General features: G+C 35.8%; 1 protein-coding gene across 3 annotated transcripts in view; it reads left to right on the plus strand.

The window, feature by feature from the left end:
• The window catches only part of ANTXR2 (ANTXR cell adhesion molecule 2), a 153,934-nt gene that overhangs the window by 67,650 nt on the left and 60,648 nt on the right, over positions 1-25,636 (plus strand). For all 3 annotated transcript variants that reach the window (XM_082463833.1, XM_082463834.1, XM_082463832.1), the window contains exons 12-15: positions 3,086-3,181; positions 18,801-18,845; positions 19,687-19,779; positions 25,450-25,617. In XM_082463833.1, coding sequence (XP_082319959.1) covers positions 3,086-3,181; positions 18,801-18,845; positions 19,687-19,779; positions 25,450-25,617 — 402 coding nt within the window. The remainder of the gene's footprint in view (positions 1-3,085; positions 3,182-18,800; positions 18,846-19,686; positions 19,780-25,449; positions 25,618-25,636) is intronic.

A 25,636-nucleotide genomic window follows, 5' to 3' on the forward strand; every position in this document is an offset into this window, starting at 1 on the left:
ATATTTGAAGGTGGAATCATGAATGTATACATTTGACAACATTTCTCCCATAAGATATCATAGTTTTCTATGTATTTCTTTGACATTCTTTTCCCATTATATTCTTGTTTGTCTAGATTTCAGAGCTTAGTATAATCAAGCCTGTGGAGAATTGTATGATTTGTTCATGAACGTTTAGAATTCTGTGTAGAAAGTTGCACTTTGAGTGTTTTCATAAGTATCCTGATTTGTGCTCTGAATTACTTTCTTTGGTTTTGAGGACAGAGAACTTAGATTTTTGCCAGGAAATTTCCTATAAAGTATTTATCTCCTCTCTCTCTTTCTCTCTCTCTCTGACACACACACACACACACACACACATACACACACACACACACACACAGAACTTTCTGTGTGCAAGACACTGATTTAGACGTTTAGGTTACATCAGTGACCACATGGTGAGCTTACACTTTCATTCTACCAAACTGTACATCAAGAAGTTGCAAGATGACTGCATGTCTTCTCATTTCTTAAATTTTAAATTAATTTTTTATGGTAAATATGTGGTAACATCTTCAAGTGCCTTAAGAATGGTCTAATAGTAAATATTAGAGCTTTATGAAGATTGTGTGTGTATGTGTCTGTGTGTGAAGTTTCTGTAGTTATTTTTGTTGTCTTCTGAAAAATAAATTAAATGACATACTCAAGGATTCTAGGTGATATTTTGATGGTGTCTGTTTTGGTTCATTTGCAACCTAACATTAATTACCTAAATAGCTTGTATGGTTATTCCCTCTTGCATCCAGATGCAAAATTAGAAATTAAAGGATAGCTTTAATTGTTCATGTATACTTGATTCTTAATCTTTTCCTAAAAAAAATTCTGAAATTAATATATGTTTTATGGTTTATGCTGCTTTGAGAATTATTTTTAAAGTTATTTTTTAATGGATTTATTAAAACTGAAGTGCTGTTAGTAATCAACGTCTTTGAAAATTGATCTGTTTTGAGATGATAGTTTCCAAGTCGCTCTATGGTAATCTCTTTTTCTTTTTCTTCCATTGTGATACTAACAGATGATATAGGGAAACTGTGACACACATTTCAAGATTTTTGTGATTAACTATACCAAGTATATTTTGCTAGAACTCCCTAAAGTAATACTTTTGAAAAGTACCTTCTCTTCTTTTTTCAGTTACTTACAAATAACTGTTTACATAAAGATCATTATCTCTTTATGCATAGGTTATTATGTATTGCAATTCAAATTCCATTATAAAATGTTCTAATTAAATGCTACCACCATTGTTGCTTCAACATCTGAAAGTCTCTTAGCTTTGATCAATCCTAACATTTCCCAAAATGGATTCTAGGAAATCCGAGTTCTGTAGGATATTGATAATGTTATGAGAAAAAAAAATTGATCAGTGTTGATATAAGTTGGACTGTTTTTTTTTACTACAAAGCCATTCAGGGCTTTAAAAATATGCTAATGTGTGCAGTGCTTTTCTAAGAGAGATAGCCAGGTTATAGCTTTGCCACAGAGATGCTTTGTGGCAAAGCATGCTTTGGGAACAACTGACTTTCTTATTTTGTAGATTAGAAAATGGAGTCCCTGAGAAATTAAACAACTTGCTTAAAATTAGACCTCCAGACTAATATTTTTAAGACAATGCTATTCTAAGATGGAAACTGATAGGTTCTTCCCACCCAGCCTTTCTCTCTGTCAGCTCTTGGGCTAAATGTGGCTCTTGCCTTGACTTCTGGGCTTGTACTACTTATTTGTTTTGAATGATAGGAAATGTATCCCTGAAAAGCTGCCTTATAAAGGCCCAAATTTCCACCCAGACAGTGTATTGATTTATTTACAGTTTTTTTTTTCCTTCCTTGAACTCTTCCCCTCCCCCCTCAAAAATAAACCCACAAACCAAACATGATTACTGGGGATCCTGGAGAGCAGTGGTTTGGAAGAGACAACTCGTTCTCTTGGAAACTTTATCTCTGCACTAAAAATTCAGCAAACACTCTTCTTTGTTTTTGTGGCTTTTTCAGTCTTATTTATTTGGAGTTCATTCTCTTAGTAAATAGTTTTAAGTGCCAGACATGGAGTGCACATTAGTAAGTAGGTTGGGCATAGGCGCTGCCTTCCTAGAGCTCACAGTGAATATAGAAAAGACAAATTAAATAAAAAATTGTAGTTCATCATAAATAAATAAGCAAATAAATCAATAAATATATTGTGATAAATACTAAGATTAAAGTACAGAGAACTATGCCTTGTACAGTAAGGAGGGGCATTTTCTAGGCAGAAGGTACAAGGAAGTCTTCCTGAGGAAGTGGCTTAAGCTAAGCCCTATTGGATGCGTAGGTATTTGGTAGAAGAAGGGGGTCAGAGGCAGAGCCCAGAGCAGGGGTGTTAGGCCTGGAGGAGATCGTCATTAGAAAGTGAAAAAACACCAGTGTGGTTCTTGTGTGGGTAGTGCTTGAGCTGCCCTGAGACATCTTCTGATATATGAATGCATGAGGTTACATTCTTTTCTGATGCATACAAGAACCATTGTTGTTGGTTTGCCACCTGATTAGTGATTTTTGATAATCATCTTGTCCTACTATTTAAATATGTAAAGTAAATAATGTTCCATTATCAAAAAGTCTGGGAAAATTCTGCATAAATTCTGCCTAGAGGTAATCATGCTTATAACCAGAATAATCCGTTCCCAGAGACAAAAGGTAGGGACCATACAGACCATTCGTACAAACCCAAATTGTGATTTTTCGTATTTTTCTTTAAGGCATAATTTCAAACAGTTTGGAAGATTTTTATACTAATTACTGCCTGTCTTAATATACATGAAATATAAGGAAATTTAATACAAATAGATTATAATATACTTAATATATTATATAAATGTAATAAAGTAGAATATAAATAGGGTATAAGGTAATTTATAGAATTTAAAGAATTTAAAGGAATATAAGAGAAATCTGGTTTAAGATTATGATGCTTTCTGTAATTTTTTCTGATGTTTCCTTAAAAAATATGTGCTTGGGATTTGACCCTAAACTTTGCTGACATCCTTGTTTTTGTTTTGTGCTTCCTCTAGTCTAGTGGGATTGCAGCCATCATTGCTATTTTGGTGTTACTGCTACTCTTGGGCATCGGTTTGATGTGGTGGTTTTGGCCCCTTTGCTGCAAAGTGGTGAGTAAGAAGGATTTGCAATCCTACTCTTTTTTAAACATCAAGGTGTAAAGTAAGGCTGAAATATGAATCAATATTCAATAACAGCAAAGTTTCAATTAGCAAGTTGAATTTTAATAGTTTTTGTCATTATAATAAATTATATTCATGCATGCCAATAAATGTTCATTATAAAACTTCATCAAAAAAAGGCTTCAAAATCAGATTTGGGGGAAGAAGGAGAAAAGAAGGTAGGACAGGTTGTAGGGCTAAAGGGTTTTCCATGCAAGTACAGAAGAATTTCAAGAAAATTGAATGATATGTTCTGCTGGATTCATTGAGAGAGGTCAGTTTTGTTTTTTTTTTCAGTGCTTATTGAATGTTTCATTACGTCTTTGAAAGATCTACTATTTCAGGACCTTCTCTGTTTGCCTCTTACAAAAGCATTTTAGAAATGTCATGTGCAAATGTTAGGGTATCTGTTAAACAGTCACTTTTGAAGTTAAGACAGTTGATTTCAGGTTGTGTCATCTTTCATGTTTGAGTCAAACCTCTGAAAGAATATGGGTAATAAGCTTTCTAGTGCTACTGTAACAAATTGCCACACATTTGGTGGCTTAAAGCAACACAAATTTATTATCTAAGTTATGTAATCACAGATCCAACATGGGTCTCACTGGGCTAAACTGGGTTAAAAGGTATCGGCAGTGATACATTCCTCTCTTAATGCTCTAGAACAGAATCTGCTCCCTTGCGTTTTCCAGCTTCTAGAAGCCACCTCCATTCCTTGCCTTGTGAGCCCCTTCCTCCACCTTTAGAGCCAGCCACGTTGCATCTTTGTCACCATTATTCTGTAGTCACATGTACCTCTGACTCTGAACCCAGCTGGGAAAGGACCTCCAGTGTTAAGGAACCATGTGATTAGGTTTGACCCACCTGGATAATCCAGGATGATCTCCTATCTCAAGGTCCTTAACCTTAATCACATCTGCAAAGTCTCTTTGGCCCTGGAAGGCAATTTATTCACAATTCCAGGGAATTAGGATGGGGACATTTTTATAGAGCCATTATTTTTCCTGCCACAGGGTGGAACGTTGAGTAAAAAACATCAGCACATTTCAAGCAATACAACTTGGATTGTTCAGGCTTCGTAGAAAAGGTTATTCTGAAGAAGCGCTCCTTCAAAGCATGCTACTACCTATTTTGATAATATTCCTTTCCTTATCAGCACATTATATAGAACTTTATATTCTGTAGATCAGAGTAGTGTTTTACATAATATTACTAGACTGACTTTTTTTCCCTTCCCACTGCTGACTGATTTCCGCTTCCTTGCAACTTCAGGCAGTGCTTTGTATTACTCCTGCGTTTATTATTCATTGTACTTCAGTCTGCTTTCATGAGACAACTTTACAATCTTTTATCTCAGAGCAGTTGGCCCATGGAGGAAGCACAGAATTAACTTAGACAACAGTAGAGACAAGAAGCATCCTGTCTCTTTGCTGAACTAATCAGTTTCCTGCCATAGCAATTTATGCTCAAATGGTTTCCTGTAGTAATCTTGATTATCTTAGATATGGTGATTTTAGGCTAGCTAGCACTCTTGAGTCTCAAATTAAAAAGCAAAAAGGTTCCTTAATGTGATGTGTGCTCCTTGTTTTTTTAATCTAAACTTCACAATGGTGGATTACCTTATTTCATTACTTTGCAATTTCATATAATATTGACCAGAGGGCTCAAAAGCGTCAAAGTGGTATTTTTTTTTAAATTAATTAATTAATTTATTTATTTATGGCTGTGTTGGGTCTTCGTTTCTGTGCGAGGGCTTTCTCTAGTTGTGGCAAGCGGGGGCCACTCCTCATCGCGGTGCGCGGGCCTCTCACTATCGCGGCCTCTCTTGTTGTGGAGCACAGGCTCCAGACGCGCAGGCTCAGTAATTGTGGCTCACGGGCCCAGCTGCTCCGCGGCATGTGGGATCCTCCCAGACCAGGGCTCGAACCCATGTCCCCTACATTAGCAGGCAGACTCTCAACCACTGAGCCACCGGGGAAGCCCCAAAGTGGTATTTTAAAAGGACGCTTGTGAAGACTGAAATGGGCTTGTCTGGGAGGTTGCTAGATGTACTCAAATGAAGTCTCCACCATCACATGGGGTATTATAGAGAGAATTCAATCATCAGGTGGTGAGAATAGATCTGTTCCATCCCTGGGTCTCTGCAGATTGGGAATCATGCAGTATATTTCTTTATGCAAGGCACAGAGGGACACCATTAAGGCGTGTTTTTACGATGTCAGGAGGGCTTCCTATTCTCAGAAGCATCATGAATGCTTACTAATTTCTGCAACTTACTTAATAGAGAGAACCATCTTTATTTTACATTTAGAAATATAAACTGTGGAGCAGCTAGCCCTGAGTATGAGCTCGTATTTAGACCTAGGAATAAATGAATCAGAGCATATGCTTCCTAAAGTAGGTTTAAAAGCAGGGAGAGAGAGAGATTGGTTCAAGATGGCGGAGTAGAAGGACATGCACTCACTCCCTCTTGCGAGACCACGGGGATCACAACTCACTGCTGAACAGTCATCAACAGGAAGACACTGGAACTCACCAAAAAAGATACCCCACATCCAAAGACAAAGGAGACGCCACAATGAGACGGTAGGAGGGGCGCAATCAAAACAAAATCAAATCCCATAACCACTGGGTGGGTGACTCACAGACTGGCGAACACTTATACCACAGAAGTCCACCCACTGGAGTGAAGGTTCTGAGCCCCACGTCAGGCTTCCCAACCTGGGGGTCTGGCGATGGTAGGAGGAATTCCCAGAGAATCAGACTTTGAAGGCTAGCAGGATTTGATTGCAAGACTTTGACGGGTCTCAGGGAAACAGTGACTCCACTCTTGGAGGGCACACACAAAGTAGTGTGTGCATCAGGACCCAGGGGGAGGAGCAGTGACCCCATTGGAGACTGAACCAGACCTGCCTACTAGTATTGGAGGGCTCCTGCAGAGGCAGGGGTGGCTGTGTCTCACAGCGGGTACAAGGACTCTGGCAACAGAAGTTCTGAGAAATAATCCTTAGTGTGAGCCCTCCCAGGGTCCACCATTAGCCCCACCAAAGGGCCTGTAGGCTCCAGTGCTGGCTCATCTAAGGCCAAACAATCAACAGGAGGGAACTCAGCCCCACCCATCAGCAGACAAGCGGATTAAAGTTTTACTGAGCTCTACCCACCAGAACAACACCCAGCTCTATCCACCACCAGTCCTTCCCATCAGGAAGCTTGCACAAGCCTCTTGGATAGCCTCATCCACCAGAGGGCAGACAGCAGAAGCAAGAAGAACTACAATCCTGCAGCCTGTGGAATGAAAACCACATTCACAAAAAGATAGACAAGATGAAAAGGCAGAGGACTATGTACCAGATGAAGGAACAAGATAAAACCCCAGAAAAACAACTAAATGAAGTGGAGATAGGCAACCTTCCAGAAAAAGAATTCAGAATAATGATAGTGAAGATGATCCAGGACCTCGGAATAAAAATGGAGGCAAAGATCGAGAAGATGCAAGAAAGGTTTAACAAAGACCTAGAAGAATTAAAGAACAAACAGATGAATAATACAATAACTGAAATGAAAACTACACTAGAAGGAATCAATAGCAGAATAACTGAGGCAGAAAAACGGATAAGTGACCTGGAGGACAGAATGGTCGGATTCACTGCTGCGGAACAGAATGAAGAGAAAAGAATGAAAAAAAAATGAAGACAACCTAAGAAACCTCTGGGACAACATTAAACACACCAACATTCACATTACAGGGATCCCAGAAGGAAAAGAGAGAAAGAAAGCACCCGAGAAAGTATCTGAAGAGATTATAGTCGAAAACTTCCCTAACATGGGAAAGGAAATAGCCACCCAAGTCCAGGAAGTGCAGAGAGCCCCAGGCAGGATAAACCCAAGGAGAAACATGCTGAGACGCATAGTAATCAAACTGGCAAAAATTAAAGACAAAGAAAAATTATTAAAAGCAACAAGGGAAAAACAACAAATAACATACAAGGGAACTCCCATAAGGTTAACAGCTGATTTCTCAGCAGTAACTCTACAAGCCAGAAGGGAGTGCCATGATATATTTAAAGTGATGAAAGGGAAGAACCTACAACCAAGATTACTCTAACCTGCAAGGATCTCATTCAGATTCGATGGAGAATTCAAAAGCTTTACAGGCAAGCAAAAGCTAAGAGGATTCAGCACCACCAAACCAGCTCTACAACAAATGCTAAAGGAACTTCTCTAAGTGGGAAACAGAAGAGAAGAAAAGGACCTACAAAAACAAACCCAAAAAACTTAAGAAAATGGTAATAGGAACATACATATCAATAATTACCTTAAATGTGAATGAATTAAATGCTCCAACCAAAAGACACAGGCTCGCTGAATGGATACAAAAACAAGACTCAAATATATGCTGTTTACAAGAGACCCACTTGAGACCTAGGGACACATACAGACTGAAAGTGAGGGGATGGAAAAAGATATTCCCTGAAAATGGAAATCAAAAGAAAGCTGGAGTAGCAATACTCATATCAGAAAAACTAGACTTTAAAATAAAGAAAGAGACAAGGAAGGATACTACGTAAAGATCAATGGATCAATCCAAGAAGAAGATATAACAATTATACATCTATGTGCACCCAACATAGGAGCACCACAATACATAAGGCAAATGCTAACAGCTATAAAAGAGGAAATCGACAGAAACACAGTAATAATGGGGGACTTTATCACCTCACTTACACTGATGGACAGATCATTCAGACTGAAAATTAATAAGGAAACACAAGCTTTAAATGACACAATAGAACAGATAGATTTAATGGATATTTATAGGACATTCCATCTGAAAACAGCAGATTACACTTTCTCCACACCCTCTCCAGCATTTATTGTTTGTAGATTTTTTTGATGATGGCCGTTCTGACCAGTGTGAGGTGATACATCATTGTAGTTTTGATTTGCATTTCTCTAATAATTAGTGATGTTGAGCAGCTTTTCATGTTCCACTTGGCCATCTGTATGTCTTCTTTGGAGAAATGTCTATTTAGGTCTTCCACCCATTTTTGGATTGGGTTATTTGTTTTTTTAATATTGAGCTGCATGAGCTGTTTATATATTTTGGAGGTTAATCCTTTGTCCGTTGATTCGTTTGCAAATATTTTCTCCTATTCTGAGGGTTGTCTTTTCGTCTTGTTTATGGTTTCCTTTGCTGTGCAAAAGCTTTGAACTTTCATTAGGTCCCATTTGTTTATTTTTGTTTTTATTTCCATTACTCTAGGAGGTGGATCAAAAAAGATCTTGCTGTGATTTATGTCAAAGAGTGTTCTTCCTATGTTTTCCTCTAAGAGTTTTATAGTGTCTGGCCTTACATTTAGGTCTTTAATCCATTTTGAGTTTATTTTTGTGTATGGTGTTAGGGAGTGTTCTAATTTCATACTTTTACATGTAGCTGTCCAGTTTTCCCAGCACCACTTATTGAAGAGACTGTCTTTTCTCCATCGTATATCCTTGCCTCCTTTGTCATAGATTAGTTGACCATAGGTGCTTGGATTTATCTCTGGGCTTTCAATCCTGTTCCACTGATCTATATTTCTGTAGCTTAACAATTTTTATCAGCATTAAATTATTAGGGATCATTTTGCACTTTATCATTATCAGTAATATTACTTTTTCATGGGAAATGAAATGTATTTATTTCAGCTTGGTGTTTTACAAATTTTTTGGTTTGACTGTCTTTTAAGTGCTAGGGCCAAATATTGAATCTTTCAACTAAAACATGATTAAACAGCTTAAAATGTCTGTTTTCAGGCACATTTAGATTATGTCAGCAATCACCTCTTTGGGAATCATATGCTCAGGAGCTCTTATCAAGATAGAAATACTGGAAATCAAGCCCTGAACGGAGGCACCAATGTCTGTCACACATTCTTCATTCAATCATTTCATATTTTTAAAAAATATCTTATGAAATAATTTAACCATTCATTGTTCAGAGATTAAAAGTTCACAGATATTTAATTAATGACTCAGAGATGACAGTGTTACTTATATCTTAAGCAGTGGTTCTCAGGTTTTTTTCTGTTCCTAATAACTGGAAGGCTGTCAGAGTAGTACCTGTCAGATTGCCATTGGTAGTGCCTCTCTCTGAGGGGAAAGGGTGGTTGGGTGAGACATCTCCAGGGATCAGTATGGTTTAGGAAAGCCCCTCTGATAGGCTCAGTAATGATTCCTAAATATATCCAGGTCTTAATTCCTGGAAACCGTGAATGTTATCTTACATGGCAAAAGGGACTTTGCAGATATGATTAAATTAAGGATCTTGAAATAGGGAGATTATCTAGGATGACCTAGATGGCTCTAAATGCCATCACAAGTGCCGTTATAAGAGGGAGGCAGAGGAGATAAGACCACAGAAGGGGAAAAGGCAGTGTGACCATGAAGGCAGAGACTGAAGTGATGCAGCTTCTAGGTAGGGAATGCTGACAGTCACCAGAAGCTGGGAGGGGCAAGGAGCAGATACTCCCCTGGCTCCTGAAGAAACAGTCAGCTCTTCTACTATCTGATTTTAGCTTTGTAAGACTGTGTTTGGACTCCTGGCATCCAGAACTGTAAGAAAATAAATTTCTGTTGTTTTAAACCACTAAATTGGTGGTAATTTGTTATAGCTGCATTAAGAAACTAATAGATTTCCTAAATGATTCTGATAATTGCCAGGGTTGAGAATCACTGCTCAGGGCTCTTGATTTGGGGAATTCACATGTAATATGTTTCTAGATCAACTCATTACAAAAACTGTTTATGAAGTACGAGAGGTTGTAAGATGGGAGATGGTTCCACAACAAGAGGTTTTAAGATGGTAGATGGTTCCACGGCAATTAAAACCAATGTGCATTCTTTAAAATTAGAATTACCATTCTGTTTTGTTTTGGGTAACTGTAAAGTAAATATGCAATGCTTTATATACTGAGTAGAATTTACTCACTGTTTCAGAGTGACCAGGGATTTGTTGAAGAAACAGGTTTCTAATTTTCAGAAGTATCCAAGGTGTATATGTTATTAGAACCTATTGACAGCAAAGCTCCATGGTCAGCTTTCTCAGGGTGCTTGTTATTTGCTGTAAGAGGCCAGAACAATCCCATTCATATTCAGATACATATCACTACTTCAAGATTATGACAGATGAAGACAAATACCGTATGTTTTCACTTATATGTGCAGCCTAAAAACAAAGGAACAACTATAGCAAAACAGAAACAGACATAGATACAGAGAACAAACTAGTGGTTGCCAGAGGGGAGAGCGGGGGTGATGTGTGAAATAGGGGAAGGGGATTAAGAGGTTCAAACTACAAGTTATAAAATAAATTATTCATGGGGATGTAATGTACAGCACAGATAAAATAGTCTATAATATTGTTATAAGTGTGTATGGTATAAAAATATTGAATCACTGTGCTGTACACCTGAAACTAATATACTACTGTAAGTCAATTATACTTCAAAAAATTATAATAGTTCCTAGACCTACTATTATATTACATAATTTAATGAATTAATAAAGAAGCACATAGTATTTCTGTATCACAGATTTGGTTTCTTATTTTTTAAAATAGATTTTTACAGTTATGTTTCAATACAATTGGATTCCTTTTAATCCTGTGTATTTTAATTTAGCTTATTTATTCTGGGAAGGGGTTCATAGGTTCATCAGATTGCCAAAGAGGGACATAGAATAAAAAAGGTTAGAGAAAACCCCCTGCAATAGAATATCTGGCCACCAACAATGCTTTTAATATGAGACTTTTAAAATTTTCAGTCTTTCAGTTCATTTTAATGAGTATTTTCAAGGATAAAGGAGAGAGATGATATCATTTAAAATGTTGCAGAATTGTGTCCTCTGTGTACCTAGGTTTTCCATGACAAATAGGATCTAAACCAATGATATTTGGAGAACTTTATCTGGTGATAATAATAATAATAATAATAACAGAACCCTTATGCAAAGCTGGAATTTTAGGTGCTACCATTCGTGAATTACAGAGTATGTTGAGTTTGCAAACTATTCCATAAGGGGGAAAGTTTTCATTTTTGTGTGAAGTTATTTCTCACCATCTGTTTACGAGTCTGTATCCTGCTCATTGAGTATCCTCACATCCATCCTTTACAACCGCTTTTCTATAACAAACATCAGCAGCATCCTTCCTTTTCCCTTAAATTAAAAAAAGGGGGTAGGAGAGGTTAAAAAAAATCATGTACTGAATCATGAGTGAGATATCAGAAAATACAGCTCTTTTCATCATTGTTAGCTTAGAATGTATGTTGAGTTTATGGCAGATCTGTTTTACTATCAGGATGGCAGAACTGACAGTCCTATAGTTGCATCATTTGGAGTAACCAGACATTCTCCAGAATTACAGATGTAAGGCTAATGAGGTGGCAAACAAAGGCTTTCTGGAGTGTTGTCAATTAGAGTGTGTTATCCAGCTGCAAATAAATATCTGAATATGCTGGAAATGATAAATGTTCACTTTGGTCTAGTGTCCTTGGCCAAAGTTCTCCATCCGCAAGGGAAAATTGCAAGCTCATTTTTCCTTAGTGCATTTAAGACATTACAGAACGATCTCATAAATCTTAATTTAAAAAAACATTAAAAAAAGTTATCTTTTTAATGCCCATTTTGCTTATAAATAAGTTGAGCTTTTGTGATGAGGATATATCTCACTGGAGCTCTATGGAGTCATTTTCTTAGCCAGCAACAGCTGTGCTGTTCTTTCTAAATAGTAATAATGCTTCTACATTGCACTTGTTTTTTATTGTTGAGGAGGGCTCTTGATGCCTTTATTGAGTTACTTTGAGAGCAGCCTGATTTTTTTTTAGAATGCACAATAAAACAGAAGTAATTTAAATTTTTAATATGCCTTCCTTGCACCATTAATTAAAATGATTTATGTTTGGTTGCCTCCTTGAAATAGTGTGATGTTAGTACTTATTGCTTCCATGGTGATGTTTTCCAACAGAGCATCATTTACAAAACACGGTATCAAACTCTTCCTGGTCTTAGTTTATTTGCTTTGACAGCAGCACCTTTACTTAACTCCGGGAGTATATACTCTCACACTTTTCTTCCTAGTCCTCATTTGGCCTTTAAAATTATATTTATTGTCCAGACTTCCAAGTAGCTATTTATTTGTTCAAAGCAGACTCTTTGAACATTGATGAGTCTGTCAAGGAGGAAAGGAAAGGGAGGTGAGAGAACCTCGACTATATCTTGATCTGGATGTTGAAAGCACCTAACTTTGCGGGATTCAGAAAAGGGCTTCCCAAATACTTATGTCAGAGAACTTTGTATTCATGAGAGGAAAGGCGCTACACTTGTTCTCTGATTTTATCAAAAAGAAAGGGAAGAATGAAAGGAAATCCCACATGTATTTTAAACAAGTTTTTGTAAACACTAAGAATGATTTGTCTAAGTCTGTGGGCTCTTAGGCGCTTAGATGACATTGCTGATAAATTGGGCATTTGTTTCTGTCACTGGCAAGAATCGGTTCTGAAATACTACTTGATCTACAGTCGTTATACAGTATCTTTTTTTTTTTTTTTAATCCAAGGCAGCTCACTGTTGACAGTTCTTTTCACTCTTTTCTGAATATTGGAACATATGATTGCATCAAGCTGGCTGCAGGCTCCTGTACTGACATTTTCTAGCTCAAAGAATGCCCACATCACTCGAACATTTGAAAAGTGTTAATGAGCAGATCAAAAGGACTGTTGCCTGAAGCAGCTAACTTTTTTTTTCTTTAAGAAATCGGCTCTCCTCCAAACTGAAATCTTCATTCTAACAGCTAAGTAGATGAGATGTAATCCTCCCTGATGATGATAATAACAAATGAAAAAAAAAACTTGGAGAAGAATCAAAGTCTGCATATGGTTCACAAAGTGGTGAAAGTGTTTTCCAAAATCTTCAATACCGAGCTGAAGGATGCTAAGTGGAAAAAATCCTGGCAACTAGGCAATATTATGCCTTTTAAAATCTGCAAATTCTCATAAAATATGGTGCTTATGAATACATCCTTTTCAAAGATGAATGTATTCTTGCACTATTTAATACAAGAATGGGATTCTCATGACTGTTATTTTTAATGTATTTGGACCAACAGTCAGGTTTCCTTTTCTCCTGCACTAATTTTACTGAAATGTAGAAATATCAGTGGACACAGACTTTTGCTATTTTTGGCTTTGGGGCTGAATGGCTTCAGATTATTTTCACTCTCCTTTGTTACTTATGAAGCTGTGTGGTAGAATGGAGAGAGGGAGCATTTTGAAACATCACACACACACACAAAACTTATTTCCTCTTCCAACATTTCTAGGGCAATGATGGTGGGCATATGAATGAATATGTTATGTCCTTATAAAATGGGGAAGATAACATCTATCTCACACAGTTACCATAAATATTGATCTATATCTGTCTATATCCATCTATCCATCTATCTATCTATCCATCCATCCATCTATCTAACCATCCATCCATGCATGCATCCCAGCAAGTAATAAACTCTCAACACATCTTAAGCCTTTTCTCCTGCACCCTTTCCCTTTGCAATCCAAACCTTATTTTAAAAGGATGTCATGTGGCAGAGGAAGTTGAACCCAGAGTTTCGAGGAAGATGGACCCGTTTAAATACTAATTCTAATGTTTTCTCTTTGTGTATCCTTGGACAAGTTACTGAATTCAGGCCTCCCTCTCCTTGTATTTAAAATAAGCATAGTAACTGCATAGGATTACTATGAAAATGAGAAAAATATAAGAGTGCGTGGCATATGGCAGCACCAATAAATGTCATTATTGTTAATAGTATTAACAGCTCACAGATGAGCCTTTGCTCTGCTTCAGTTTCTGAAAGTGCTGTTATTTGTTGTGGTGGTGGTGGTATCTCTTAATCTACTAGGTCAAAATTTGATTTATGTAGAGTATTAAGGGTTTTGTTTTCATTGTTAACAATGTAGAAAATATACTTGCCAGGATTTCAAAATTGATTTATATTTATAATAAGCAATGCATTTAGTCATACATAAGATTAATTACACATTATTGGAAAAACAAACCCTAAAGTTCTTTTCTGGAATAAGGTGACTACAAATGTATGTAGACATATGGCCTACTTAATTATGTAAAGGCATAGAAGAAAAAGACTTGGTGGAAATATTGTGATATGTATTTTGTTTTATCATTCTATTAGAATTTTCATTTTGGAAAGGACCTACAGTGAATCAAATTTATTTCCCAAATGAAGAAACTTAGCATGGTCTTATATTTTCCCGTCTGTCTTTGAGTTCATTAGCTCTCTGACTTTACTGGTTGAAAGAGAAATTTGATACTTCATTTTCTTTGGAACTAGCAATATTTTAGTTTCGTGGAAATCTTTCTCTATTGGTTATCATTTATATCTTTTTTTTCCCCTCCGTATTTTTCTTATAAATTTAGAGGTTGGCTATGAGCCTTTGCAAACATTCTCAGCTAGTTTCTTCAGCTCACTTTCAATCATATTTTTAGTATCTGTTGTTTGCAGAGCACTTTATTAAGTGCTGTGATATTTTCAAAGAGGGAGAAATGATATTGCCCCTAAGAAATCTACAGTTTTGAGGGGTAATTGAAAAATTCCAAAATAAATATATAAACCCAAACTGATGAAGCATGAATTGTTCAACTGTGCAGCACGTATATTGTTAGAAGTTTTAAAGCTTCTAGGTAAAGCAATAGAAAGTTGGTAGACTACTCTGTAACGGCTGGATGGGACTTAATATGGAAATGGTCATTTTTTGGGGGGTAGCAAAGGGATCTTCAGTCAGCCTGGAGTTAGAGGTACACGTGCAGGGATGTTTATACATAGGGTGTTAGGGTCAAACTATACCGTGCTGAGGCATTTGAACAATGACAGTTCAAGAGGTGGCTCATGTAGATGTACTGAAAAAGGAGTTTGCATTTTCCAGCTTGTGGCTTATGATAACAGATAAAGAGTCTCTGATAAAGAAGGCAAAGCTGCCTCTCATTATCGTGCTGTGAGTTTGTCACCAGTGGTCATATGAGGATTTTAAATTGAGACTCAGTTTACCCATATTAATGCTAAAACTTGATGCTATGCAGGATAATCAGCATGATAAATATGACATGAAAAAGGCAGTGTTATGGAGGGGGATGTTCAGTAATTCTTAGGAGATATAACATAGAACAGGGTTGGGGATACTGTTTAAGTCCTCAGAAATTTATATATCAGTACAAGATGTACACGTAATAAGCAGAGTAAATTTGAAATCCTCACAAGGAAATGAAAATGAGTTCGGGTACATTATACTCAGACTTAGTGGAATGAAGGATGTACCTTGGGCTTTTTCTAGTGAGAGAACTCTGGAGAGCACTTTATGGTAGTTTGCAAAACTGAGTGGTAAGCTTCTTCCCAAAATTCGGTAATTCCTCGAGTTCAGTTGTGGCCACTGGAACCTTTGATCCATTTTGACTAGAGAAATGATCAGTTGAACGTCTGTTAGAAGAATAGTGACCTGGCTACATAGGTTAGAATGAAGGATGAGTTAGAGACGGAGGAACAAGCTAGAGGTCTAATTTAGCTACAAATAAAACATGTAGACATTGATGCCAAAATAAAGCTATGGTAATTATAGACTATCAATCAATGTTATCAATATGTTATTAGTTAAAATGCATAGAATCAAAGTGAGGATTGCTGGGGTGCATCTGTTTTGCCTGAGCACCATGCATTTAATTATAATGGATCAGCCACACTTAAAATGCTATTTATCAGTTCTGGAAACCACACTTTGAGATATTGTTCAAATGAATATATACTGAAGAAACTGACCAAGATGACCCAATAACTCAGACCGTTATGCAAAAAATGGTTGTGATGTTTAGCTTCCAGATGTGTAAGTTCAATAGATATATGGTTATTATCCAAGTATTCAAAAATAGGAACTGCTCTTTTCTGGAATTAAAAATAGTTGTGTGTATGCATGTGTTTCCACACTCTGGGATCAGGACTAAAGGGTGGAAACTACGGAGAAGGAGGCTTTGGCTTCTTTTGGGGGAAAATTTTTCAAATGATGTGAGTTCCTTGCCAAAGGAATAAATTGCTTTGTGAAGTTGTGAATTACTCTTTATTGCAGGAATTCAAACATAGTTGGACAACAACTAGCTGGGAATTTTTCAGAATAATGAAGTTTTGGTTGGATGTGTATTGGAGAAGTTGAAAAATATTGTACTAGATATTTTTAAGGTCCAGAGATCTTGAGTTCATGATTTTAGGTAGCGATAGTAGGAATGGAATGCAAAGAATTCTCCCTTCTTCCCGTGATCTTCCTTCCTTCCTCCTCCTCTCCCTTTATCCCTTCCTCTATCTTTTTTTTTCTCTTTCCCACTTTCTTCCTTTTTCTCTCTTCCTAACTTCCCTTCTTTCCTTCCTTTGTGCTAGACACTCTACTAAGTACTGGGAATACAGTGAGGAACAAAGCAGACATAAAATCCATCCTCTTAGAAGTTACAGTGTTTTGGAGTTAGATAAAATTATCAATTGCGACCAATGCTAGGGGAGAACAAATAGGCATCTGTACATATTAAGGTAATCTGATCTGCTTTGAGAGGATTGGGGGAATTCGTGGTGGGGGGAAGAAAAGAGGAAAAGATAGAAGAGAGAGAGGGAGAGAGAGAGAGAGAGAAGAATATTTCAAAGAATCTTTTGAACATGGTAAATGATTTGGTGAAGTCATTTAGAAGTGAGAATAAATTATAGATTATGAGAAAATTTTAAGGCTGCAACTTTAAGGAAAGAGTGATTTATTTGAAAGAAACAAGGAAGAGAGGAAGAAGAGTTGGCTCTTAAATGAAGCTTATTAGGTTGGTTTTGACCCTGTTGACTATGAAATATTGATAGATCTGGTTTTCATTGATTGATTTTGGACATGCAGGTTGATAATATGAGTGCTTCCTTTTTATAAAGGAAATGTACCTGTAGCTTGATAACCTTTATTTTATTTTACCACAGTATTATTTTAAATCTTTATCCTCTCCTGGCATTTGTTTCTGGGCTAAATGTAAAACTTCACAGATTTCTATCCTTCAATAGCAGTAAAAAGAACTGGGATTTTATGTTTATTGATAAGACAAAATTGAATTAAACAGAAGGGTTAAATAGAAGTAACAGGATTTCTTGTAGCATTCAAAAGTTTGAATGCTACAATGAGTTAGTTCAAGATTCATTCAGATTAAATTACTGTCCAGTTATATCTATGTAATTGTAGTTACTGTTTGCATTTTTTTCCTGAGATTTAGATCTAAACTAAAATTTGATGATGAAAGTAATATATATGAAGAAAATTATGAGTCAATTCTCTAAACATTATCAGTAACAACAAAAAAAACTTTCATTATGGAAAATTTCAAACATATACAAAGAGACAAAGTGAAAAAATGAATCTCCCATGTCTACTTAGTTTCAGTGATTCTCAATTTATGGCTGAATTTATTTCATATATAACCTCTTTACTTCCCCACCCCAAATTATTTTGATGAAATATCAGAATTATATCATTTAATCTAGAAATGTTTCAGTATATATCTTTAAAATATATGCAGTCTTTAAAAAACATATTCATGATAATAGGAATATACCTGAACAGTAGTAATAATTCTTTGATGATATTCATTTTCAGAGCTACTATTGTTTTAAAATTTTAAAAATTTAATAACATAATTGAAACATTTGACCTTAGATGAAGTGAAGCAGTTATATTTTCAAACAGTTTTTCTTCTTAGTATAGAGACTTGGATGTGTACTTGAATTATCAGACACTACTGGCACTTGGTCAGTAATTTTCTATCATGATGGTATGAAAGTCCAGATACCCCAGTACCAGTAAAGGTCATTTAAGTTTGATCTCAGTCTGTATTCCTCTCACATAAAGAATTAACCACATCAAATTTCATGAAATAATATATTGAGTAATGATTCACAGGAAAGGACTCTTGGCTAAGAGGTTGATTTGTTTCTAGGTTAAAAGGTGGGGAAAGAGAGTATGTTAATTTCTCTATTATCGCATCCAAAGCAAGCTAACTTTGTATTGTCAATTTGTGAAAAAGTCAGTGAATCAAAGCAGGAAGACTTAGTAAATTCCTACTCCATTTGAGGGGACATACTGTAATCCAGTGAAAAATGTTTGCATTAGAAGAGCCACTTAGTGCAAGGTATTTGACAATTTTTGCTCTTGTTATTTACCTAAAAACTGAAGCTATATCTATATCATAAAGGTAAAATGAATGAATGTGCTAGTTAGCTAGCTAGTTAGTCAAAAAAAACCTAGTAGCTGCTAGTTAGTCCAAAGCTAGTTACAAACAAGCCCAGATTCAAAAGGGGGGCATATGTTTTGGGAGGCTGGGTTCATCTGGGACATCTTTGGTGCCACCACAGTATTTTACTAATCTAATTATTTTTATACATCCTTTCTGTCTCCTCCCTGTGCCACTGAAGTTTCTGCATTTGATTGTTTTTTTGGTTTTGTTTTTTTTGGTACAGGTTATCAAGGATCCTCCTCCACCACCACCCTCTGCACCAAAAGAGGTAAATGAGTGCCTAATAAGTGATGTGGGTGTATTTAGATATTATCCCTAATTTGATCAATTACATTGTTATTAGATAACTGTAATACCTATGTATTGACTTTTGAAATTATGAAAATCAATTATGTTTTGTCTTCTCATGATTTCTTTCATGTGCTAGAGGAACAGGACCTTCACACATTGATAAACGTAGACTAGCCATCAGGATCAATAGTACATAGAGATTTAATTTACTTTTTATAGCAATATATCAATAGTTCTGCTGTCACTTGTCTTATTTACAAAAAGTTGGAAGATCCAAGCTGGCAGTTTAAGGATATTATTACTTTCTTCAAAATGATTATTACTTTTACATTACTCTGTTAGCCAAAATTGCGTTAACAACAGAAAATATGGTGTTGTGCATTTTCAAAGCTTCTCAACTACCTGTCTTTTCAGTACAAATTTCACAGAGTTTAAATTTACACATACATTGAGGCTTTAAATGATCATTGAAATGCGGTCCTAATTTTAATGTTTTATCTTCTTAACTATGAAGTGATGAATAAATCTGGAAAAACTAAATGATGCTCATAGTTAAGGAGCAACTTCTGGTAGCCTAGTGAAATAAGGTAGATTCCTCAAATTGTGGAATGGAAGGAGTCCTCATATTCTGTAGAACCTCACTTGAAATTTATGCGCATAAGCATAAGTACATCCACATGTGCTATATATAATTTTTACTATATTTCTTCCATATCAGTGTCATTATTCGGAAAAATATTTAAATGTGAGTTGGTTCTGACTAAGCAATATTTTAAGAAATTAATTAAACTCAGTTTTAAAAACTTGTATCCACATAGGAGGAAGAAGAACCTCTGCCTACCAAGAAATGGCCAACCGTGGATGCTTCTTATTATGGTGGTCGAGGGGTTGGAGGAATTAAAAGAATGGAGGTTGGTATCTTAAAAAAAATTAGAAGCTGCTAATCTAGAATATGTATTTTTAGAACTATCAAGCCATGGAAACTGTACTTTTCACAACTCAGTATCCTAATATCATCCATTTTTACTTAACACTAGGTCTTTTTTGGACAATTTTTTTCTATGGAATAATCCTAGCCATTTCAGAACTATTCAAGAAGAACTGACTTCATTAGTCAAAGAACTACATTGATAAGATGTCTGAATTCTAAAGGGCAAAGCAAAATTAGGGTTTCTTTTTAGTATTTTGGAAAAAATTACTACGGAGAACATCAACTTTGAAGAAGCCAGCTACTTAAAGTTGCAACAATGCTTGTCTTTGAAAAGATCCAATAGTTAAGTACTATTTGAGGAGAAAAATATTAAAATATTCAATATCATGGATAAGACCCTATCACAAATGTAGAGGAAGTACATTTAAGGCTTTTTTTTTTTTTTTTACAGGTTTTAGTTACCACTTATGAATAATCAAAATTAATATTAAATATAATTTATAGACTATTAAATTTTTAGACTGGCAAAACATGTGGACTATAATTGAACTTAAATATTATATCTTGAAGATGAAATGAGGTCTTCTTACCACCATAGAAATATTTCTCAAAGTGATGGATTAATTAATAATAAGCAAGCACTGTCAGCACTGAGCCCTTAACAACAGCATAGATAGGCCAACATCCCTTCCGGAAGAGAAATTGGAGGAATTTTCTCATGATATGGTGATTTTATTATTAAACACAGATCCTGGCATTTCTTTCTTATTAGTTATTCTTTAATTTTATTTCTTGATAAGAAAGAGTTTTTATGTGTTTTGCAATCTTTGTACATCTCCTACTGTCATATCTGCTTTGTCCCATTACTGCCAGCAAAAATCAATAAGCTGGGCTTCCCTGGTGGCACAGTGGTTGAGAATCTGCCTGCCAATGCAGGGCACACAGGTTCGAGCCCCGGTCTGGGAAGATCCCACATGCCGCGGAGCAAATGGGCCCGTGAGCCACAGCTACTGAGCCTGCGCGTCTGGAGCCTGTGCTCCGCAACAAGAGAGGCCGCGATAGTGAGAGGCCCGTGCACTACGATGAAGAGTGACCCCCGCTTGCCGCAACTAGAGAAGACCCTCGCACAGAAACCAAGACCCAACACACCCAAAAATAAATAAATAAATTAATTAATTTAAAAAAATCAATAAGCTAATTAACAACCTCACAACTGTTGCAATTTTCTTTTCTTTCTTTTTTTTTTTTTTTTAATTTTTTTGTTGTGCCATGTGGCATGCAGGATCTTAGTTCCCCGGCCAGGGATCAAACCCGTGTCCCCTGCAGTGGAAGCGTGGAGTCTTAACCACTGGACCACCAGGGAAGTCCCACAATTTTCTCTTTTTATATATTTCAATAAAATTCAGATTCCCGAGGAGAATTTCCCATTTTCAGCATAAATTTCAGTACTCTTCAAAAGAAGCCCAGACTTACTTAAATGAATGTCATTACTAAAGTGGTTAAGTCATCTGATAGTGATTCTCATTTTCTTGACCACATTAGATCTTAAAATAATGCACATTTTCCTAAGAGCTTGCCACTTTATTGCTGAAATATCTTCTGAGACAGGTACCTCATTGCCAATAAGCCATGGAAAAGGCAGGTGCTAGAACTTACTACATTTGTCTTTTGGAGAAAATCTTGCTTCTGTGTTTGCAGGTGGTAATTGGGAATATCAAGCAGTACAAAAGAACATGGTGAGGCTCGCTCTTGTTGCTTGACATGGAGGGAAGGTATTTTCCTTTCATTTGCCTTTGTTGTGTCATTCTAGGATTGGAGAGGTTGGGGAGAGTGTGGATTGGATGTCCCTATGTATATAAAAAATACAATTGTAAATAAAATCGTTACATATGAATATCCAGATATAATCTGTCATAGCTTATTTTTAGTTTATTTAGTCTCGTTCCAAAATGTGTGTATAATAAGATGTATGCAGGGGGAAAAGGGTTTGACAGGAAATAGCACAACATGTTAGTAGCATTCTCTGAATGGAGTGATTTTCAATTTGTGTTATATATTTCCCTGTTTGTTCCCAACTTATTTGACAGTGAGCATGTACTAATTTATATTCAGAATAATAAACTTAATTCCATTTTGAAATCCACACATATAAAATACCACATGACAATGAGATTCAGATATATTAGTTCTTGCTAAAAAACATGAGGAATTGTGGCAGATTTTTGTTACTCCAATATTCCATGTTCCAAAGATTAAGATCTCTTTCTACAGAAAAGAAAAGTTTATGCATGAGCTACTGAATTGGTTCTGAGTTAAAAGGCATATTATTGGAATATGGTCAAGAAAGCCAAGGGCCCATGAACATTCTTGAGTAACTCACATTTCACATTTTAAGAGTTATTGACTCTTTTACTTAAAATGTAAAATTTAATTTAATTCAAATTTAATTGAAATTTATTTATTTGTGTTTTAGTTATTGACGCTTAATTAATGTGAAATTATATTGCCCTAGCTTTTTAGCTGAAGAAAATTTATGAGAAGGACTCACCCACTTTTAATAAATCAGAGTCCATTTTAGCCATGGATAATTTTGGCTACATTTTATGTAGTACTGCATCAATGAAATGGAAATGGGAATGAGAATGAAGAAAAAAATGAGAAAGTAAATGTGGGCTTCACAAAGGGGAAACACGATACGTAAAAATACACAATAAAAAACAAACTGAGGGACTTCCCTGGCGGTACAGTGGTTAAGACTTCATGCTTCCACTATAAGGGGCACAGGTTCAATCCCTGGTCAGGGAACTAGGATCCCATATGCCACACAGTGAGGCCAAAAAAAAACAAAGAAAAAAAATAAACTAGGAATTAAGTGCCTTTAGACTTTTTCAAACATCAACTAATTTAAACTTGGAGAGGAAAAATAGAAAACATAACTTGTTTTAAAACCGTGCCTATTCAAACCTGAAAAGTATTTTCCTTAAAAAAAATTCCCCAGTTTAAACTGTGGAAAGTGAAAGGAATTATAGAAATTATGAGCACATCTGAACTAAAGAATAAATCTTCATAACTCAATGTTATTTTAAGCCAGTATAGGGATTTTACCTAGAAATTTTTTCTTCCTCCTAAATATTTAAACACTATCATAATCGCAGTTTGCAGAAAGCTGGAACTGAGCTGATGTTAATAACAGCTGTTAGCACAACTGATCCACAATACCTAATGGCTTCAAATGTGTGTTTCTGCCAGTTCCGCGTGAAACTGTTTTTGTTTCTTTTCTCAATTCTGAAATTGCTCCTTTATGATACAACCTCCAAATATGCTGTGGAAATTATGGAATTTCATTGTTTATCATGAAAGCCAAGTAGAATTGGAAGAATTTAGCTATCAAGCTTGCACTTTTTTTTAAATAGTAAAAAGTCAGATATATTAATTCTGTTAAAACTGCCTTTAGCAATCTATTCTTGTTATTCTTTTATCCTTTTTGACTATCTCAATGTGGTCAAACTAAAATATTAAAATTTATACATATAAGTGTGTATATATATTTAATTGCTTTTAAGCATTTTAGGAAAACTCTATATAAAGTGTTTCCTAGTGAGTGAGAATTGATTGTTGTATTGTCTGTGGTGATGGTGATAGTAATGATAAAACAGCTACTTCATGAACTAACACTAATGGATTTATTTAATGCATTTCCTTTAGACCTTAGCAACTATGTATTGCACGTTTAGAAATGCGATGTTGGGTCAGAACTCTAGTTCAACTGTCTTCGTGTTCTTTATCTGAGAATGGTACAATGATACTTGGAGGAAGAATATGAGTACCATTACCTCTAGGATATCAACTGTGAAGCCTGGGCTAGTTAAAATCTAAGTTAAAAATCTATCATTTCTGAATGGATCTAAATTTTACCTACTTATATTTCTACTCTGAATTACTTCTCTCTGTTATGATACTCATATATTTATTTGACTATGTATCTTCATTTGTTTTTTGTTTTTTCCCTTAAAATTGAGACTTTACAACTGCAAGAGATGTGTCCTGGTTTTAAAGTTTTTTAGTTCAATTTAGATATCTCTAAAGATTTTTAAAGTTTTAGTTTATCTAGGTGAAGACACTGTGGTTTGAAAGAGAAGGTCATTTCTCTGGAAGGAAAGCCAACTGTCTCGTTCTAAAGGTTTAATGGTGTTTAAAACAAGTTTAACGACCTCATAAAGAACATTCTAGTACCACTGATAACACTGAAAGATACAGATACATTTTAATGACCCAACAGAGTCCACTTGAAATTGAAAACCTACTCTAAAATTGTAGTAAAAAAAAGTAAAAACATCCAAGTAAGCCTTATCAAAAAGCTATGAATAGATTTTTCTATGAACAGTAATCATCTGTATTCCTACCCACTAATTCAGGTCATTAAAATGCTTTTAAAAAGCATTTAATCATTTTTTCTTTGTAGAAATTATTCAACTCTGGTGAGCCACTGTGTGCCCTGGACAGGTCTTCCTGTTCCTTCTTAGAGCTTCACTTATCTTTGTCTTCTTTGGTAATGTCCTTGGTTTTTAGACTTCTCTACTGTTCCTGGTTGGACAAAGCCTTTCTCCAGGGGCCACAACTTCTTCACATGCCCACACATGAAAAAATTTGGCTAAAATTTAGCCAATTTTCATTGAAAAATAAAGAAAACATCATTTGACCTTCTTGTTTTCAATGTCTAGGTTTTTCAGAGAAAGGAATCCTCCCAAATTTGTGGAATTCCCTGGTATCCCTGAATTTTTCTCTTCAAAGCAGAGTCTTTTCAGATTTGTCTTCCTCAATGAAAAATTGATATGTCAAATAACCATACTCATATGAGTAGAGGAAGTAAAGACTGAGAGCTACTTTACAAAGTTGAGCTTTACAAAGTTGAGAAAAAATATATAATTATTTTACTTCCAAAGGCTAAATTTTAAATCATACTTTTTGCCTTAGTCAAACTTGATGGAAAGTTTGGAAGGAAAAATTAACTCCTTTGTATAAAATATATTTGTAAAATTCAAACCTATTTGAAACTTACTGCCCCCTTCAGACTACATATGTTCAAATCCCTGTCCTGCTGTTTACTAGCTGTGTGGCTTTGGGCTCATCACTTAACCTCTCTGTGTCTCAGTTTCCTCATCTGGAAGCAAAAACATAGTATCTATCTCATTGCATTTTTGTATGGATTAAATGCAGCTTGGCACATAATAATCATTCAATAAATGCTAATTATCATCATCATTACCATCTATTTCACCCAGTGTCATCAGTATATACGGGTATGTGTTTAGCTAGAAGGAGAACATACCTAATTAGAGAATAGAGTTACACACTGTCATGCATTTCGTATGTAAAACACAAATTAACTCCTTATTTGAAACAATGGAGAAATGGCTGCATCAGATTTAATAGATGCCAGATTTTTATAAAGGATCTTTATTTCTAGGATCTTAATATTAAATACATGAGTGGTGAGAAACCTATTAAATCTCAGAAGAGTAGGAATTTGGAGCTAGGATACCTACTCATCTTTGGACTCTGAAGTGGTGAATCAAAGAACCAACTAAACGAGAGCCTGTTCCTCTAGGCCACTATATGTCTGATATCAGTATTTCCCCTTGTTTTAAAGGTTCGTTGGGGTGATAAAGGATCTACGGAGGAAGGTGCAAGGCTAGAGAAAGCCAAAAATGCTGTGGTGACCATTCCTGAAGAACCAGAGGAGCCCCTTAGGCCCAGACCACCTCGACCCAAACCCACACTCCAGCCTCCTCAGACAAAGTGGTACACGCCAATTAAGGTGACTGTTCAAACTTTGT

Source organism: Balaenoptera physalus, assembly GCF_965194825.1.
Source record: "Balaenoptera physalus genome assembly, chromosome: 5".
NCBI lineage: Eukaryota > Metazoa > Chordata > Mammalia > Artiodactyla > Balaenopteridae > Balaenoptera > Balaenoptera physalus.